This window comes from Juglans regia, chromosome 8 (assembly GCF_001411555.2).
Source record: "Juglans regia cultivar Chandler chromosome 8, Walnut 2.0, whole genome shotgun sequence".
Classification (NCBI taxonomy): domain Eukaryota; kingdom Viridiplantae; phylum Streptophyta; class Magnoliopsida; order Fagales; family Juglandaceae; genus Juglans; species Juglans regia.
Window position 1 is genome coordinate 14,731,938 of NC_049908.1, and position 20,564 is coordinate 14,752,501.

Here is a 20,564-nt window from a genome sequence, read left to right on the forward strand (position 1 = left end):
TGGAGGTGGTTATGAGCATGGAGATCAAACAACGTAGAGGATTGAGGATTGGGTGCTGTATTTCAGTCTTTGTAATAAAATCGGACGATTGCATGTATTATTCTTTTGTTCGTGGATTTGTGACAAGTGACTTATGGATATTGTAGTTAGGATGTAATTGAACTTTTCTGATACTGTTAACTAGAATTGGTTATGAAGCAACAACCTTATTCCAATCCCCTCCTGCAATTTATTTCAACAATTGGACATAAGGCATCTAGCCCGTACTGGGTGGATGCCATACTTACATGTGAGAGAAAAGATATGAATATTTATTTTTCTTATCCACGTTTGGCTGAGAAACTCTTAATTAAGAAGCTTGATGAGCTTGTTAGACACTACAGAATGCCGGCTATCAATAGGTAAATTCGATCTTATTATTGAAAACTTATACCATCTGAATTTCAAAATAAAAACATACATTGGACATGTTCATTTGCTTTAATATTGTGTATTAATAAAAATACTACACATATATAACGCCCGCAGCTTCAGGAAAAGTTTACCATTCATTATGAATTTTGTTATCATTATTAACCATATCAATCAACATGACATATTTTAAGTAGTGTTGGAAGTCAATCATTTAAAGGAAAAAACTTAGAATGTAACACATCAATATGTATGACTGAGAACGAGAAAATTCACATTGACTGACATTAACATTTATTTTTTAATGTGAAACTATAACTCTTTTGCTGAAAATAGAGAATCTCAAATAATAAGATCAGTGCTATTAAAAAGGGGCGATGATTCATCTTTCGACCCATATATAGGTGGTACAAATGTTGCTCATCAAGTTCTAATTCCATGTACTCTTCCGGGGTAAAGCGTAAGGAAAATCTCCTATTCAAATTAGTTGAATTTCATTTACAGTGTAAGCTAGCTTTAAGTTTGAATGATTTCATATATTATTTTTATCTTTTGGTTCATAATTTTTCTCGTGATCATCTTATCATTTATGTCCACGGACATAATATATAAGCATTTAACCCAAACCACTTACATTTTGTTGTTTTGTATGATTGCTGAAATTTATATATTTATTTTTTTATATTTTCCATCTTAAATTCAGAAAATATCTATTTGTCTTCTTTTATAATTAGCATTTTAGCAGATCGCTTCCATCCTGATCTTAGTAAGGGCACCTGCAACTTAATTCTATTGCTCTTTTTACAAGTCATAACGATTCGCCGTAAAAAACGTTGTAAACTAGTTTTTTGAATATGATATATATATGGCACACGCAAAGAATGTGGAATAAGCTTTTCGTTTGTGGTATGGTGTTTAAATTATGTTCCCACGTGATGAGTATTTGCTTTCATGAATGTGACAGCACTAGCATTGGACTCGGTTGTGGTATAAATAAAGGTACCAAGGCCATTATCACCAGTTGCATCCCATCAACCCACATATTTGCTAGCTTAATTTCTTGTACGTACCTACAGTATATATATTATTACCTACGTAGTAGGAAGAGATCAGAAAATGGCTTTCAACTTGGATGGTATCATTATTGAAACAGAAATGGAGGCGAAAAAGAAAGATTTGCTCAGGAAGTCCACGAAGGGTGACTGGGAAGGAGTTATTGATATCTATAAGAAGCACCCAGAAGCTCATGCGGCAAAGCTCACAATCAACGAGGACACAGCATTACACATAGTTGTCTCCAGTGACCGAGAAGAGATCGTGAAACAACTTATGAACCTAATTTCTACTCATCATGCAGAAGGCCAAGAGATACCTGAATTTAAGAATGAAAGAGGGAATACGCCTCTCCATGTTGCTGCATAAATGGGGAGTGTGACTCTATGCAAGAGCGTAGTTAATGAAACTACTGGTCAACTTGGTTTATCATTTATGGAAGCTCGTAATTTTAAGGGAGAGACTCCGCTTTTCAGGGCAGTACTTAGTGGTAAGAAAGAAGTTTTCATTTTCCTTCACAAAGTCTACCAGGAGAACAACCTTAGCTACAATGACCTTTCCTGTCGGAACGTCGATGATGACACTATTCTTCACGTTGCTATTGCTACAAAATGTTTTGGTGGGTATTTGAATATAAAACATGTTTTGACGTGTATTTGAATTCTATATAATATGTTTATTACGAATATAACCTATTAACTACTACATAAATTATGCTAATTATGCGTGTTTCTTTTTGCAGATTTGGCATTAGAAATAATTACGTTGTATCCGAAACTAGTACACTTCGTCAATAAGAAAGGCTTTTCCCCTCTCCATGTGCTGGCGAACAATCCTTCCGCATTTGAATTTGAAAGGGCAACCATGTACGGATTCGTAGTAACGCACCTTGCTAAATGTAAGGATTCTAATTTTTTGTTATGGACAAAGCCCTCATTATATTTTATTAAATTAGTTTTAGTTACATTGATTAAAGTACGTGTCATCACAATTTAAACGACTTTATAGATTAATCATTTAAAAAATAACTGATACTCTACTATAACTGAAAGAGCGAAAGCGACTTCTACCACCAAATAATCAGTTAATTTGCCTCTTATTTACAAGTGTGTTAGCTTGAATCAAGAATAATATTTTTATAATAAACATCCCATCAAACTTATCTAAAGGTCTTTTACCAAGATATAGTATATACATGGGTATATATATGGGAGTTCTTTTCGCTGTTTGTGCTTCTAATATTGAGACTTTTCAGTTTCTTTATAAAGATTCATGGAGATATTGAGACTATCAGTTTCTTTATAAAGACTCAAGGAGATATGTTTTATTGTTTTTCTAGAGTGGTGAGGCACATTTCCTCGTAGAAATAAAATCTAGGATGATGGCTTTCAAAATAAAAGGACATAATTGGAAGGAACATGGGAATTAGCATGATGTTGTATTAAACTAGGTTATACATCTACCAATCACACACCACCGCATCATGATTCTACTAATTCTACAATGAATTTATAAATCACACCGAATAAAAGATCCTCTCCCGTGAGCAAAGGGCTGGCGACGAGGAGGCAACTAGCGAGCAAAGTGCAGCCACACCGAGAGTAAGGCGAGCAACATGTTGTACAAAGCCTGACTGATACGGTCCAATACTTGGTGAGATAGAACTTTTCACCATGTGCCAAGTAGGCAAACACTGTGCCAGCAGTACAAGGGTGAAAACGAAGATCTAAAGAGGTTGGTAGTTCTGGAAAATAACGCCTCGTAGTACAATGGTAAGGACAAAATTGCTACAGATGTGAGAGTTCTCCAACATAACATAGAGAGTGAGTTGAAGGAAAAAATATTACTAATCTGCAGGGCATATGGTCTAATCTTAGAGGTATGATCCAGCACTATGTGGGAGACCCTCATTAGGAGACAGATTGTGAGATTTGATCAAAGGCAAAGTGCAGAGGATGTGCACTACGCCTTGTTCCCATCAATCTCTGTCATCCAGCAAGGCGAGAGGGTAAATGGATGGACAAGATCAAATGCCTCTTGTTTAAGCATGTTTGGAGTTAGAGGAGTCAAAAATACGATTGATAGTTCCACTATTTAAAAAGGCATTGGAAAAAAGCCAAAATCTTACTTTTGTGATTAATAAGTGTTTACCCTTACATTTGGTCAGAGTCTCCAAGAAAGTAAGTGACTTCAAAGGGTGCAATGGAAGGAGCAGCGCCAATGCTACCGTAATAATAGAAATATTTGTTCAACTAGGTTAGCACTTACGACCATTGAGAATAGGCGATAAATGTTTGTGAGTCTATTGTAAGATTCGGTTTTGCATAAGTTGTACCTCACCCCTTTCTACATGAAACTAATATATCTTTTTCATTCTATTTATTATTTATCTTTATACAATGAATTTGAGAAGATGAGATTGAATGATGCGAATTAATGATGTGGTGGCTTCCAAAATTTGAGTCTTGCCATGTGTGGTCATCATGGACGGGTTGAGAAGTCCTTGTGCCCTTCCTACGGCACATTTTCATGAGTTTCATATAGGTAGAACAACTCTCCATGATGATTAGGGTGGAACATCTTCAGATTGCCCTCCCTTGATAACACGGGTAGAGAAATTCCAAGGATTGATCATGTGTGGTGTCTTCAAGTCGGTTGACCAAGTAGAAAGATTCTCTGGGTTGATCATGTGTGTAACGAACTAAAAGAAATTCAAATTTCTTTAGACCTTAGAAACATCGTGAAATTCCAAAATGATTTCATGAATTGAGTGATCGATTAGGTTTTAGTTTGTCAGCATACTCGGAACTCGATCTATTATGGTGATGGAGTTGCCTTTGAATTTAATTAAGGTGCTTAGGAATATAAGCTTATAAAATGAATTGCAACCATTAGACTCGGATGGATATTTAGGATTTTACAATACAATAAAGAGTTTCAAGTTTTACGGAATAATAATAGTCAGGAGTGCCTTTCTATTTAATCAAGGCACTTAGGAGTAGAGTTTCACAAAACGAATTATATCACTAGACTTGTATGAATATTTAAGAGTTTATAGTGCAATAAAAGTTTCAAGTTTTCTGAGTGAATAGTAACCCTTTGGGAGAGCGCATTGTGGCAACTGGTTCAAACATCTGCCAAATCGCCATGTAGGATGTCTAAATACACTCAAGATCCCTCGAAAGGTTTTTAGTGGACACATGTCACAATCTTAGCCATTCATTTAAAAATCCTTGGACACATGTCAAGAGGAGAACAAAGTGTGATTCAAGCCATGTGATCATGTCTATTACACCAAACGCTATTCTATCCAACCAAATAGTATTTGGTCAATCAAAAGAGAGTTGCAACCTATTTAATTGGTCAATCAAAAGAGAGTTTCAACAAAGACGTTGAAATCCCAAAACTTTGGTAGCCAACCGAAACCCTATATCCTTAAAGGAAACCAAAATCCCAAATTGGTTTCCACACCCTAAACCACTCAGTTTTGATTAAGTGATTTACAAACAGAAGAAAATTAAAAATCAAGAAAATTAAAAAACTTGAAAGAATAAATAATGTTATAAAACTCAAAAACACTGCCAACTTGTATCTTGGTCAGGTTGTACGTGATCTAATAATATACCAAGTACTATCTCTCGGTTTAAAATAATAAATAAACAAATCTTATTTTTATTAGCATCTAGTGTCAAGGAACAAAGTTTAGACAAATTTTCGGATGTCTGAGCTGTATTTTGTACGTATTATATATAATGAATTATTTTGGTATTTACAATAGCTTTCAAATTGTCAAGCTCGATCCCAAACATGGTACTGCTTAGTGGCGGAACTATTAATAGACCAGCTGATCAGGAGGCTCCCCCCACCTCCCCCACATAATTTTTATTTTTAAAATCCTTGGACCATGTTTGGTTATAAAAATTTTTATAAATATTTGAAAATTCTTTTGAGATTGGAGTTTGACAAAGGAGAGAGTAAAGTTTAAATAATTTTTATTTTTGTAATATTTGAATTTGTAAAAACAGATAGATATAGAGTATGAAATTTAATTGCAAATTAAGGAAGCTTGCTCGCATTATTCTTTAATTCGCCTCATACATGGAAAGAACTAATAGCTAGATGTTTTTCTTCCACCCATATATTAACAAATCCAATATAATTTATTAAATCTTAATATTGTGTAAAAGAAAAAGTATTTGTGTGTACTATTCAATATACTTTAATGTTCATTTGTCATTAGTAAAACTTTCTGTATTATGTTCATAAGGCTTTCCCAGGATCAAAAGTATGATAAGAGCAATTCAGGACCAAGAAAATGCCGCTAAAGTCATGAATGAACTCGTAGAACGTATTGCAGCGCCATATGAACAAGCAGATCATGGTGGGACGGACCCCAACAAAACGATTAGATCACCTCAGATGGCAGAGGATCCAAAGCAAAAAACTCCAATCATTGGGAGTACTAGTGAAAAAGGTATTCCGGCCCCTATCCTTCTCAACCCTTTTTCATTAGCTGATCGTAAGATTATCTCCAAGTGATCATGTCCAAGGAAATTTGTTTAAAGATAGTGTAGGTCGAAAGCTTTTCTAGACTGCTCATATATTATGCATCAAAGAATGATTAGACATATAGGTAATAGGATCATTGACAATATATATTACAAGACGTTTATTATGTATATCGTCGATGAAGATTTGTTTTCGCAAGTGGAACTAGTCCTTATTCAAATCATAATCTACTTACAATAATGTAGAGATTTATAAGGCCTCATAATGTTGAGATGACATGACATGAGATGAGAAATTTGTGAATAGTAGCAACATAATTTGTGAATATTAATGATATAGTTTTATAGTACTTAAGATGTTTTAGAGAGTAGTTTTGGGAAATGATGATGAGAGAAAAAAATTGAATAAAAATATTATAAAATTAAAATCTTGTTATAATATAATTTTTGTTTTGGGATTTGAAAAAGTTATAATTGTTTGTGTTTTGTGTGGAAGTTTGAGAAAGTTATAATGATTATATAAAAAATTAAAAATTTGAAATTGAAATATATTTGTGTTTGTAGTGTTTGGATGTTGAGATGAGATGATATATATAAGATGAGATCATCTTACAATCCAAACCGGGCCTTAGTTGATATTTCTTATACACTTCAAACAGATAGAAAACAGCATATCCTAATAATATATCTATATATGGCATGCGCAGGTGTGATAGATAAAATAGTAATATCGACAAGCAATAATAAAAGAAAAGAAAAAATTAGAGCTTTATATATACCAATTAAACTACTACTTTAATTAACACATGTACCATCATGATTTATCATGTAGCTTATGAAATAAATTTCAAAAGAATGAGGGTTCATATGAAATCATTCTCTTGATTGTGTTGACATGGCATGCACTATGAACTTGTATAGTGAATGCAACAGTCCCACATGGCATGCCACACTAGTACAGTCAGCATTCATCCATTGAGTGTGCTGGCAGGGTAGTGCCACATGGTACGTCTACCTTGTCATAGTGCCACATGGTACGTCTACCATGTCAGCCGGTGATCATATCCATAGGTCCATAAACCATGCACTTATCACATCTCCATATATATTGACTTTGTGGTTTAGGGTCAATGGCAACGTCAGAGGCACCCATACTGATTGCAGCAAAAAATGGTATTATTAAAATGATTGAAAAGATCCTTGAAATCTTTCCTGAGGCTGTATATGAGGTGGATTCAGAGAAGAAGAATATAGTGCTATTATCAGTGGAGCATAAGCAATCTCGCGTGTACAAACTCTTACTACAGAAGAAGAAGGAGAGAATATTATACATGATAGTATGTTTTGGGAAGTAGACAACGAAGGGAACACTGCACTGCATCTTGCTGCGAAGAAAGGAAGTTCTGATTCTTGGCCAGTTCCTGGAGCCGCATTGCAAATGAATTGGGAAATCAAATGGTTTGAGGTATGGCCTCCAAAATATATGCCTACAGGAATTGATCCTCGGACACCTTTGATAGTAATATTCTTAGCTATGCCTGATTGTGCTATATATGATTCCTAACCAAAAATTGTTTGAAAAGAGAGTTACGCCATGTATTCCACACTATCTTTCACAATAATAAGCTCCCTTAATCAATGCAGAATGTAAAAGCATCCCTGCCAAATGGGTTTCGTTTTATCCGCAACAACGCGGGCGAAACCCCAGAGGAGGTCTTCACCAAATCACACAAGGAACTTGTCGGAGAAGGCGGAAAGTGGCTAACCAAAATTTCCAACATAGCATGCCCAGTTGCAACAGGTGTCTTTGTCGCAATTGCTTTCTCCTCGTCACCCAGCGTGGATGTCAAACAACTCGACACTAACTCGATGGAATCTGCATTCAAGGAGTTCTCAATAGCGTCCTTAGTGGCCTCCTGCCTTTCAGTGATAGCAGTGGCAATTTTCATATCAGTCATCACATTGTCTCGCAGTGAAAGGAGTTTTCGCACAGGCCTTAGTACATTGAGTTTGCTTCTCTTGGGGCTAGCTGCCTATCACATATCTGCGGTGGCTGCTTTGACGTATTTCGTTGATGGACGTTTCTTTATTGGTCCAGAGAGATGTGAATTTACCCGTAAATATGGAGCCATTGTTAATAGCGTAGTTTGTCTAACACTAATCGCGATGTCACCATACATTTCTGTGTTTGCAGCATTCATTTCTGGGCCAGCCCGACCCGACAAGAGAACCAGGCAGTATGGAAAGACCCGACCCGACACATTCAGGTCGTGTTAAAACAACAAAACCGGATTTTTTTTTTTTTTTTGCCTGTAACTTTCTAGAAGATTCTTATGAACCCATATATATGTAAGTGATGAAAATGTAGTGTACTGCTGTAATGGTAGCTATGTGATTTAAGAACATAGTACGAAAATAGAAAATAGAAAATAGAAAATAGACTAGCTTTGTATTGCTATGGGATCTTCGAGGGTCCTAACCTCCAAAATAATAAGTTCATACAATAGCTTTTCAAAAGATCCAAAGTGTACTAGCTCTCTTCATCCTTCTAGCAGTCTCTGTAAAAGATTACAGAAGGAATCCTATAACTGCTTTTATTCTTTTTCAACTAGAAGACAAATAAGTGTGTAACGGATCAGCATCACAACCACATTCTTTCATGATACAATAACAACGTATCACCTTCACAACACTTGACTCCTTCAGTAAACGACACCGTCTCACTCCGGGTCATAACAAGCTCCTCCTCTTAAAAGAACCTTGTCCTCAAGGTTTAGAGCATTGATAGCCTCTTGAATCAAATGGCATGGGAAGCTTTCTAAGGCATTAAGAAACATGTCACCAGAATTTTTTGCTGGAGGTGCACACTACAACACAATTACTTTTTAGTGACGGTTGGGAAATTTTGACAGTCCCTAAACCTCACTAAAGATAGATGAGATTTTTTTTTACGTTCCAACGTATGTGAAATTTACGTTCGAACGTCACATATACGTTCGAACGTTGTGGCTGTTTACATGCGAACGTGAAATGTTTTGGCCCAACCGTTATTAATTAACATGCGAACGTGAAATGTTTGCGCCAATGTTCGAACGTTAAAACATTTCACGTTCGAACGTTAATTAATAACGGTCGAACGTTTATTGTAAATTTAAATTAAATATGACTTTAATTTAAAAATTATGTGATTTTTATTGTACATAATTTGTTAACAAGTCTAAAAAATTGACTTGTATATATTTATATATACACAATTTGTAATATATAAATATATATTTATGTTTATATATATTTGAAATGTAGTGATTTAGTATTAAAGTTGAAAAATATAACATCAAAGAAGATTAAGAATTGAAATTAAAAAACAATAGAAATATTCAATAATATTTTTCTTTACAAATATTAAAAATAAAATACAAAATTTGATAGAATGTAGTAAACAACAGTCAGATGATAACGTTGTCCACGAAAGTTGAACTCCATACCTCCTCAGTCAAGGTATCAACCTTGTCGTTGAGGATAGTTACACAATGGGTGAGTTCGGCAACAGTCGCTGATATAGCCTCGAGCGATCGATCGATCTTATGATCGATATGCGCAGTCAGCTGTGAGATGACCGCATCAACCCAAACAAGCCGCACATCTCCTGCAGATGTACTTGGCGTATGCTGACTACTACTCCCCACATGACCTGGCTCAGGCTGTGTTGGAGGAATTAGATCCTCTACAGGGGTGGCTGATGTCCCCTCGCCTGTCCAATGCTACGTCGATGCGTGGTCATGTCGAGGGGGCTCATCTGATCTTTGACCCGCTCCTCTGGCTGGGTCGGCACTCCCTGTGCAAGTAATAGTCGGCTGATTAGGACACCATATGGGAGATTATCCGTGGAGACGATGCTCGCCTCATAATTAATCCTCTCAAAGATGTACAGTGGCAAATCTATAGGATCTTCATATGCCACTCGTATCAAAAATTGTGCCTGAAGCCAACTAAATGTGGTTTTACGTGCCACAGGATCGACATTTGTTGCAACAATAAGGTGCAGCATACGGAAGAAATATAGCAGATGGTTCTGGTTGAAGGCGTTCTTCAAATCGATCTGCATGCGGTCCCTCCCAGTGAGGATGTAGAAATCCTTGTCTCGGTCATCATCCCGAACCTCGACGCCAGTATCCTCAGCCTCTGACTGGCCTGCATCTCTGGCTGATGCTGGCTCAAATGGCGGCCAGTAGATGATGTAGAAGTGCCTACATCCTCACGGGGTGTTGAGTGTGCAAATGTCTCAACTCCTCGACAAATCCCGAGGTGCTCGCCGATGACATCTAGTGATACCTCAATGGAAACACTGCGTACAGTCACGATGTGAGAAGATGCATCCTGAGGCATGTCACACATCCCCATATAGAATTCCTAAACCATTGAGGGGTATACCTTCCCCCTCAATGTGCAGATATTTCCAAAGCCTCTACTGAGGAAAACATCTTTCAGGTACGTCTGCTGCCGTTTGAGTTTGTCGAACTCATTAATTAGGATCTCTCGCTCTACCATAACAGTACGAGTTCCGATACGAGCAGTGTGCGATGTGGCTCCTTCCCTCCCTCATTTCCTAGTATGCAGTGCAAGAGTCATATCCTGAAAATAGAAAAGGAAAAAAAATTATTTACACTAATGCATTTTTTTGTGTTAATTTTAAGCTGCTCTGCATTAACGTTCGAACATAGCAAAATAAACATTCGAACGTTAAGATAAAACGTTCGGATGTTTATTTCATACGTTCGCACGAAAAATAATGTAAATAAATTTACGTTCGAACGTAAAACATATACGTTCAAACATAAGCAGTAAATAAATATTGGCTAATGTACGTTTGGACGTTTATGTTATACGTTCGAATGTAAATATGAAAGTTCGAATGTCGAAGCATGAATAAAGTAGAAAATCACTACGTTCGGACGTTATAATTAAATGTCCGACCGCATGTGAATTTCGTGCGAAAGTAAAATACTCACATTCAAACGTATGTCATTTAATAATATTTAAAAAGTAATACGTCCGGATGTATACATTAAACGTTTAGACGTAAAATTGATGAAAATGACGTCCGAATGTAAGACAATGAACGTTCGAACGTAGAAGCCATAACGGCTATTTAATTGAAACTTCGTACGTTCGAACGTCTTGGTGAAACGTTCGAACGTGACGACATAGGCTGAGTCGACTCAGCCATTATTGAAAACTCAAAAATTTCTCTACAAGATTCTAAATGCCGAAATGTCACCGTAGAAATAAAGTATACACTTCAAGAAAACATTTATATGGTGACTATTCGGCCAATGGCAAGCCAAGGTGACCGAAAAATGGAGTTAAAAATCCGGCCACCACTTATCTCGTTTTAAACAAAACTCAATTCAAATATCAATAAAATACATGTTATTTGAACAAAAGATGAATGCCTACCTTTTAGTGATGGTTGTGGCAGAGTTTGACAGCGGCGATGAGGAGGCGTGGCGGCGTGCAACAGAGTTGATGATGGAGGTATTGGAAAAGTTGTTTCGACGTTCGGTTTTGGCCTTATATACACAGAATGTTCGAACGTATCGTTTGTCAATTTACTTTCCAAAATATTATCTATAATATATTATATTATAAATGTTTATGTTATATATTATAATGTTATATAATATTATTGACAATTAGATTAATTGGTTTTTTTGAATTTGTGAGAGTAGTTATATTTATAAAGTTTAGCAATATGTTTATACATGTTGTTGTGATTTTATGCTTACTCTTGAAATAATTGTGATTATTGTTTGTGAATTTTGTGAATAGTTTGTGAGTTTATGGTCTTCATTGATGAATTAATGTGTATAAATATTGTTGTGAGAATATTGTGAATATTCTGTGATATGGATTTAAAATATTGTGATTATTATTTTTTAATTTTTATTGAATATCTTTAACAAGAAAACTATAAGTTTATGATCTTAATTTTAAGTAAATATTAAAAACATTTAATATACAGATAATATGAAGTTTAATATATAACATGGAGTAAGTATATATAATATATTCAAACTAATTTAGTTAGAATATGATTATTATTCAAATTATAAGTATAATATAAATTATGTCTTAAAAACAAAATAAAAAATATAGGACCGACTAGCTAGCTAGCTTGATGATCACGCTGTAATTGCGTGCCTTCATTTGTTGCGTTTGTGGCTATGAAGTGGGTCATACGTATCTTCAGACATCAAGATAGGTGTGCAAAATACACATTCTAATTGTCTATATATATATATACAATGTAATATAGTTATAGATATATAAAATGTAGTATATTTATTATATTATAAGTTAGTATATAATGCAGAATTTAATAAGTAATAATTTAGTATATATTATTGATTTATATATATGGTATAGTTTATATATTATATTATTATGTTCTCATCTAAAGTATTATGCTATCATACTATACAATGTAGTATATATATAGATATATAAAACAGTGTATATATACTATATTATAAGTTAGTATATAATGCAGAATTTAATAAGTAATAATTTAGTATATATTATTGATTTATATATATGGTATAGTTTATATACTATATTATTATGTTCTCATCTAAAATATTATGCTATCATACTATACAATGTAATATATATATATATATATATATAATGGTGTATATATACTATATTATAAGTTAGTATATAATGTAGAATTTAATAAGTAACAATTTAGTATATATTATTGATTTATATATATGGTATAGTTTATATACTATATTATTATGTTCTCATCTAAAGTATTATGCTATCACACTATACAATGTAGTATAGTTATAAATATATAAAATGGTGTATATATACTATATTATAAGTTAGTATATAATGCAGACTTTAATAAGTAATAATTTTATATATATTATTGATTTATATATATGGTATAGTTTATATACTATATTATTATGTTCTCATCTAAAGTATTATACTATCATACTATACAATATAGTATATATATAGATATATAAAATGGTGTATATATACTATATTATAAGTTAGTATATAATGCAGAATTTAATAAGTAATAATTTAATATATATTATTGATTTATATATATGGTATAGTTTATATACTATATTATTATGTTCTCATCTAAAGTATTATGCTATCATATTATACAATGTAGTATATATATAGATATATAAAATGGTGTATATATACTATAAGTTAGTATATAATGCAAAATTTAATAAGTAACCATTTAGTATATATTATTGATTTATATATATGGTATAGTTTATATACTATATTATTAAGGTACGTAGTATAAACATCCGAACGTCTGAATAATCACACAGATACCTTAATCGAGTGGGAAATATCCCGCTTCTTAGTTTAACGTTCAAATGTACAATTCCTACTACACTAACTTATAATATATATATATATATATATATATATACGACATTTTATATATCTATAACTACATATTACATTGTATAGTATGATAGCATAATACTTTAAATGAGAACATAATAATATAGTATATAATTTATACCATATATATAAATCAATAATATATATTAAATTGTTACTTATTAAATTCTTTATTATATACTAACTTATAATATAGTATATATATATATATACTGCATTTTATATATCTATAACTATATACTACATTGTATAGTATGATAGCATAATACTTTAGATGAGAACATAATAATATAGTATATAACCTATACCATATATATAAATCAATAATATATACTAAATTGTTACTTATTAAATTCTTTATTATATACTAACTTATAATATAATATATATACTACATTTTATATATCAATAACTATATACTACATTGTATATATATATATAGACAATTAGAATCTCCATTTTGGCCACCTATCTTGATGTCTGAAGATACGTACGGCCCATTTCATAGCCACAAACACAACAAATGAAGGTACGCAACTACAACGTGATCACCAAGCTAGCTAGCTAGTCGGTCCTGTGTTTTTTATTTTTTGAAGACATAATTTATATTATACTTATGATTTGAATAATAATCATATTCTAACTAAATTTGTATCAATATATTATATATACTTACTCCATGTTATATATTAAACTTCATATTATCTGTATATTAAATTTTTTTAATCTTTACTTAAAATTAAGATCATAAACTTATAATTTTCTTGTTAAACATATTTAATAAAAATTCAAAAACAATAATCACAATATTTTAAATCCATATCACAGAATATTCACAATATTCTCACAACAATATTTATACACATATTAATTCATCAATGAACACCATAAACTCACAAACTATTCACAAAATTCACAAACAATAATCACAGTTATTTCAAGAGTAAGCATAAAATTACAACAACATGTATAAACATATTGCTAAACTTTAGAAATATAACAAGCACTCACAAATTCAAAAAAACCAATTAATCTAATTGTCAATGATATTATATAACATCCTAATATATAACATAAACATCTATAATATAATATATTATGGATAATATTTTGGAAATTAAATTGACAAACGTTCAAACGTAATAATAATTACGTTCGAACGTTCTGTATATATAAGGCCAAAACGACATTTCCAAAACGTATCCATTGTCTACTCTATTGCACGCCGCCACGCCTCCGTCACCGCCGCCGTCAACTCCGCCACAACCTTCACTAAAAGGTAGGCATTCATCTTTTATTCAAATAACATGTATTTTATTGAGATTTGGATTGAGTTTTGTTTAAAACCGGATAAGTGGTGGCCAGATTTTCAACTCCATTTTCCTGCCACCACGGCCAACCATTGGCCGAATAGTCACCGTAGAAATGTAGTATAGAAATGTTTCTTAAAGTGTATACTTCATTTCTACGGTGACATTTCGGCATTTAGAACCTTGTAGAGAAATTTTCGAGATTTCAATAATGGCTAAGTCGACTCAACCATTCTGCATCGTAACGTTCAAACGTTTCACCAAGACATTCGAACGTACGATGTTTAAATTACATAGCCGTTACGACTTCTACGTTCGAACATTCATTATCTTACATTCGGACGTCATTTTCATCAATTTTATGTCTAAACGTTTAATGTATATGTTCGGACGTACTACTTTTTAAATATTATTAAACGACATACATTCAAACGTGAGTATTTTACTTTCGCACGTAAATCACATACAGTCGGACGTTTAATTATAACGTCCAAACGTAGTGATTTTCTACTTTATTCATGCTTCGACGTTTGGACGTTCATATTTATGTTCACACGTAAAACAAATACGTTCGTACGTATAACATAAACGTCCGAACGTACACCAGCCAATATTTATTTACTATTTATATTCGAACGTCTATGTTTTACATTCGAACGTATATGTTTTACGTTCGAACATAAATTTATTTACATTATTTTACGTGCGAACATATAAATAAACGTTCGAACGTTTTATCTTTATCGTTCGAACGTTTATTTTGCTATGTTCGAACGTTAATGCAGAGCAGCTTAAAATTAACACAAAAAAATGCATTAATGTAATTTTTTTTTCCTTTTCTATTTTCAGGATATGGCTCTTCCACTGCATACTAGGAAACGAGGGAGGGAAGGAGCCACGTCGGACACTGCTCGTATCGGAGCTCGTACTGTTATGGTAGAGCGAGAGGTCCTGATTAATGAGTTCGACGAACTTTGTTGGCAGCAGACGAACTTGAGAGATGTTTTCCTCAGAAGAGGCTGGGGAAATATATGCACATTGAGGGGGAAACCCCTCAATGGTTCATGAATTCTATATGGGGATGTGTGACATGTCTCAGGATGCATCCTCTCACACCATGATTGTATGCGATATTTCCATTATGGTATCAGATGTCATCAGCGAGCACCTCGGGATTCATCGAGGAGTTGAGACATTTGCACACTCAACATCCCGAGAGGATGTAGGCACTTCTACCTCATCTACTGGCCTCCCATTTGAGCCAGCATCAGCCAGAGATGGAGGCCAATCAGAGGTTGAGGATACTGGCGTCGAGGCTCGGGATGATGACCGAGACGAGGATTTCTACATCCTCACCAAGAGGGACCGTATACAGATCGAGCAGAAGAACGCCTTCAACCAGAATCATCTGCTGCATTTCTTCCTCATGTTGCACCTTATTGTTGCAACAAATGTCGATCTTGTGGCACATAAAATCACATTTAGTCGGTTTCGGGCACAATTTTTTATACAAGTGGCACGTGGAGATCCTATAGATTTGCCACTGCACATCTTTGAGAGGATCCGTTACGAGGCGAGCAACGTCTCCACGGATAATCTCCCATATGGTGTCCTAATCAGCCGACTATTACTTGCACGGGGAGTGCCGACCCAACCAGAGGAGCGGGTCAAAAATCATATGAGCCCCCTCGACATGACCACGCCTCATTAGACAGGCGAGGGGACGTCAACCACCCCTGTAGAGGATCTAGTTCCTCCGACGCAGCCTGAGCCGGGTCATGTCGGGAGTAGTAGTCAGCATACGCCGAGTACATCTGCAGGAGATGTGCGGCCTGCTTGGGTTGATGCGGTCATCTCACAGCTGACTGCTCATATCGATCATAAGATCGATCGATCGCTCGAGGCTATATCGGAGTCTGTTGCCGAACTCACCCATCGTGTAACTATCTTCAACGACAAGGTTGATAGCTTGACTGAGGAGGTACAGAGTTTGACTTTTGCGGATAACGTTATCATCTGACTGTTGTTTACTACATTCTATCAAATTTTGTATTTTATTTTTAATATTTGTAAAGAAAAATATTATTGAATATCTCTATCATTTTTTAATTTCAATTTTTAATCTTCTTTGATGTTATATTTTTCAACTTTAATACTAAATCACTGCATTTCAAATATATATAAACATAAATATATATTTATATATTACAAATTGTGTATATATAAATATATACAATTCAATTTTTTAGACTTGTTCACAAATTATGCACAATAAAAATAACATAATTTTTAAATTAAAGTCATTTAATTTAAATTTACAATGAACGTTCGAACGATATTACTTAACGTTCAAACATTGGCACAAACATTTTACGTTCGAACGTTAATTAATAACGTTCGAACGGTTGTGCCAAAACATTTTACGTTCGAGCGTAAACAGACATAACATTTTGAACGTATATTTCCCTTACGTTGGAACGTAAAAAAAATCTCATCTATCTTTTGTGGCGGTTTCCAGAAACTGTCACAGAAAATGCCTTTTAGTGACGGTTTAGGGACTGTCACAATTTTCCAACCGTCACTAAAAAGCAATTGTGTTGTAGTGAGTTGTGTTAGAAAACATGTTCTTAAGTGACAGGTAGTAATTCTTCAGGCCAACCAGGTTTGGGGCGTTACAGAAAATCATGCAATTAATATTGTTAGAAATGGCTTGTTTGCCACGCACAGGCTCCTTTCACCTGCAGGACTCCAAATGAACAAATCTATTCAACAAGCCACTCAAAATCGGCTTGGTCAAATTCAAGTTTGATTCGATTAGTATATTAAATAAATTGTTCATGAACAAAAAAGTATACACAATTATTAAACGATTCAATTTTTATTAAATTCAATTTTTATATATTACAAATTGTGTATATATAAATATATACAATTCAATTTTTTAGACTTGTTCACAAATTATGCACAATAAAAATCACATAATTTTTAAATTAAAGTCACTTAATTTAAATTTACAATGAACGTTCGAACGTTATTACTTAACGTTCAAACATTGGCACAAACATTTTACGTTCGAACGTTAATTAATAACGTTCGAACGGTTGCGCCAAAACATTTTACGTTCGAGCGTAAACAGACATAACGTTCGAACGTATATTTCCCTTACGTTGGAACGTAAAAAAAATCTCATCTATCTTTTGTGGCGGTTTCCAGAAACTGTCACAGAAAATGCCTTTTAGTGACGGTTTAGGGACTGTCACAATTTCCCAACCGTCACTAAAAAGCAATTGTGTTGTAGTGAGTTGTGTTAGAAAACATGTTCTTAAGTGACAGGTAGTAATTCTTCAGGCCAACCGGGTTTGGGGCGTTACAGAAAATCATGCAATTAATATTGTTAGAAATGGCTTGTTTGCCACGCACAGGTTCCTTTCACCTGCAGGACTCCAAATGAACAAATCTATTCAACAAGCCCCTTAAAATCGGCTTGGTCAAATTCAAGTTTGATTCGATTAGTTTGTTAAATAAATTGTTCATGAACAAAAAAGTATACACAATTATTAAACGATTCAATTTTTATTAAATTATGCTCAATTAATCTCGTATTTATTATTATTTCATAACAACATAAATGAGCACATACACATAGCAAATAATGCATCCAAATAAAGGAACTAAAGTAGTGTAGTCCCATACTTTCTAATCAAGCATATAAGAGATCAAACTTCATCTTGTGTAGGGGTTCTATCAACCCTATATGGGTGGGTAGCAGCCGCATCCGACCCTGCCTAGTGTAAGAGTTTTTAGTAGTAATTGAAAACCACAGCAAATTGCATATGGCGTAGGAGATTTCATTATATAGAAACTTTACAAGAATGTAAATGTTACAGACTATTAAAGATGAACATGCTATACAAGGAAAGATGAATATACATTCTATAATTAGAATAAATCAGATCTTGCATCTATGGCTCTGTACATTACCGTAAATAGCTTCCTTGATATCAGCCTTAGCTTCCTTGATATTAGCCTTGATTCTCTCCTTGATGTCTGTCATAATTATCTCCAGAGAACAAGGCTTTGTTATCTTCAACACCCCCTCGCAAGTTGAGCGTGGTTGGCAACACGCAAAGCTTGGATCTGAAGAGTTGAGACAGGGGATGGGATAGACTTTTGGTGAATATGTCCGCGATTTGCAAGTGTGAGGTACATGCTTAATTTTTAAAACATCATTGCAGACTAATTCTCAAACAAAATGTATATCGATATTAATATGTCGAGACCCTTTTTGAGCAACTAGATTCCGAGTCATGAATATTGCACTGGTGTTATCACAAAGTAATGTCGGCTTCTCTTTTGGCTGAATGTGCAAATCATGAAGGATGTTCAACATCCATTTTACTTCAGCTACGATTAGAGCTAATGCTCTGTATTCTGATTCCGCAGAAGATCGAGACACTGTGGATTGCTTTTTAGAAGTCCATGACACTAAATTGTCTCCAATGAAAATTGCATAACCAGATGTTTATCTACTTGTATCGGGGCAGCCAGCCCAATCGGCATCAGAGTATGCTGATATAGATAAACTTTTGGATGATCTAATATGGAGACCAAAATGGAGAGTGCCTTTAAGATATCGAAGATTTCTTTTAACAGCTTGAAAGTGTTGATCTCTTGGTGAATGCATGAATTGACTCACTGAATTCACTGCATGTGTAAGATCCGGCCTTGTAATTGTTAAGTACTGCAATGCACCAACTAAAGATCGATAAGTAGTCGGTGAATTAAATTTAGAACCAGCAGCAGTTAAGTGAGTTGAGACAACCATTGGTGTTGCAATTGGCTTGGAGTCTAGTAAGTTAGCGCGAAGAAGAATGTCTCTTGCATACTTCATTTGACTGAGAAAGATTCCAGTTTCTGAATGAGTAACTTCTAGCCCCAAAAAATAATTTAAATTGCCAAGGTCCTTCATGGAGAATTCTTGCCGTAGTTTTTCAATGAAATTGTCAATGAGAGTCTTGTGGCTTCTCGTGATGACAATGTCATCAACGTATAAGAGAAGGTAAATAATATAATTAGCCGAGGAATGAACAAAGAGACTAGAATCTGACTTGCTGCACTTAAAACCAATGGTAAGTAAGAAGTGACTAAATCGATGAAACCATGCTCTCGGGGCTTGTTTCAAGCCATAAATTGCCTTTTTGAGGCGACAAACATGATTTGGGTGAGATGCATCAATGTATCCCGGTGGTTGTTCCATATAGACCTATTCTTGGAGAAGACCATGTAAGAAGGCACTTTTAACGTCAAGTTGACGTATGGTCTAGCCACAAGAAACTGCGATGGAGAGAACAATTCTTACTGTGGATGCTCGAACAACTGGGCTGAATGTATCATTAAAATCAAGTCCATAGTGTCGAGTATAGCCTTTAGCAACAAGGCGAGCTTTGAGTCTATCAATAGTTCCATCTAAATGATATTTGGTGCGAAAGACCCATTTTGACCCAACTACATTTTTGGCAGGTGGTCTTTGAACTAGTTCCCATGTTTGATTGAGCTTGAGAGCATGAATTTCATCATTCATTGCAGCGAGCCATTCTGGAGTCTTAGTAGCACTTTTAAATTCTTTTGGTTCCTTCACTACGAGTAGAGATGAGAGTAAAGGAGAAGATGGAACTTGACAAACATAATTGTAATGTTTTGACTTTGATATACCAGCTTTGCCACGAGTTGTCATAGGATGAGAATTCTGATGTGAAGCACTCGAAATTGGTGGAGGCTGCATATCTGATACAGGCTGAGTTGCTGGATTACTGATAGAGGGCAGAGGCATTGA

At 34.4% G+C, this 20,564-nt stretch overlaps 1 protein-coding gene across 1 annotated transcript; it reads left to right on the plus strand.

The window, feature by feature from the left end:
- The first annotated feature begins 1,758 nt into the window (after window positions 1-1,758).
- LOC108989216 lies at window positions 1,759-8,249 on the plus strand. The gene is made up of 5 exons (XM_018962752.2): window positions 1,759-2,083; window positions 2,207-2,362; window positions 5,732-5,938; window positions 7,098-7,309; window positions 7,617-8,249. Exons 1-5 carry the CDS (start codon window positions 1,834-1,836, stop codon window positions 8,247-8,249), a joined length of 1,458 nt encoding a protein of 485 aa, XP_018818297.2. The 5' UTR covers window positions 1,759-1,833.
- The last annotated feature ends 12,315 nt before the right edge of the window (window positions 8,250-20,564 follow it).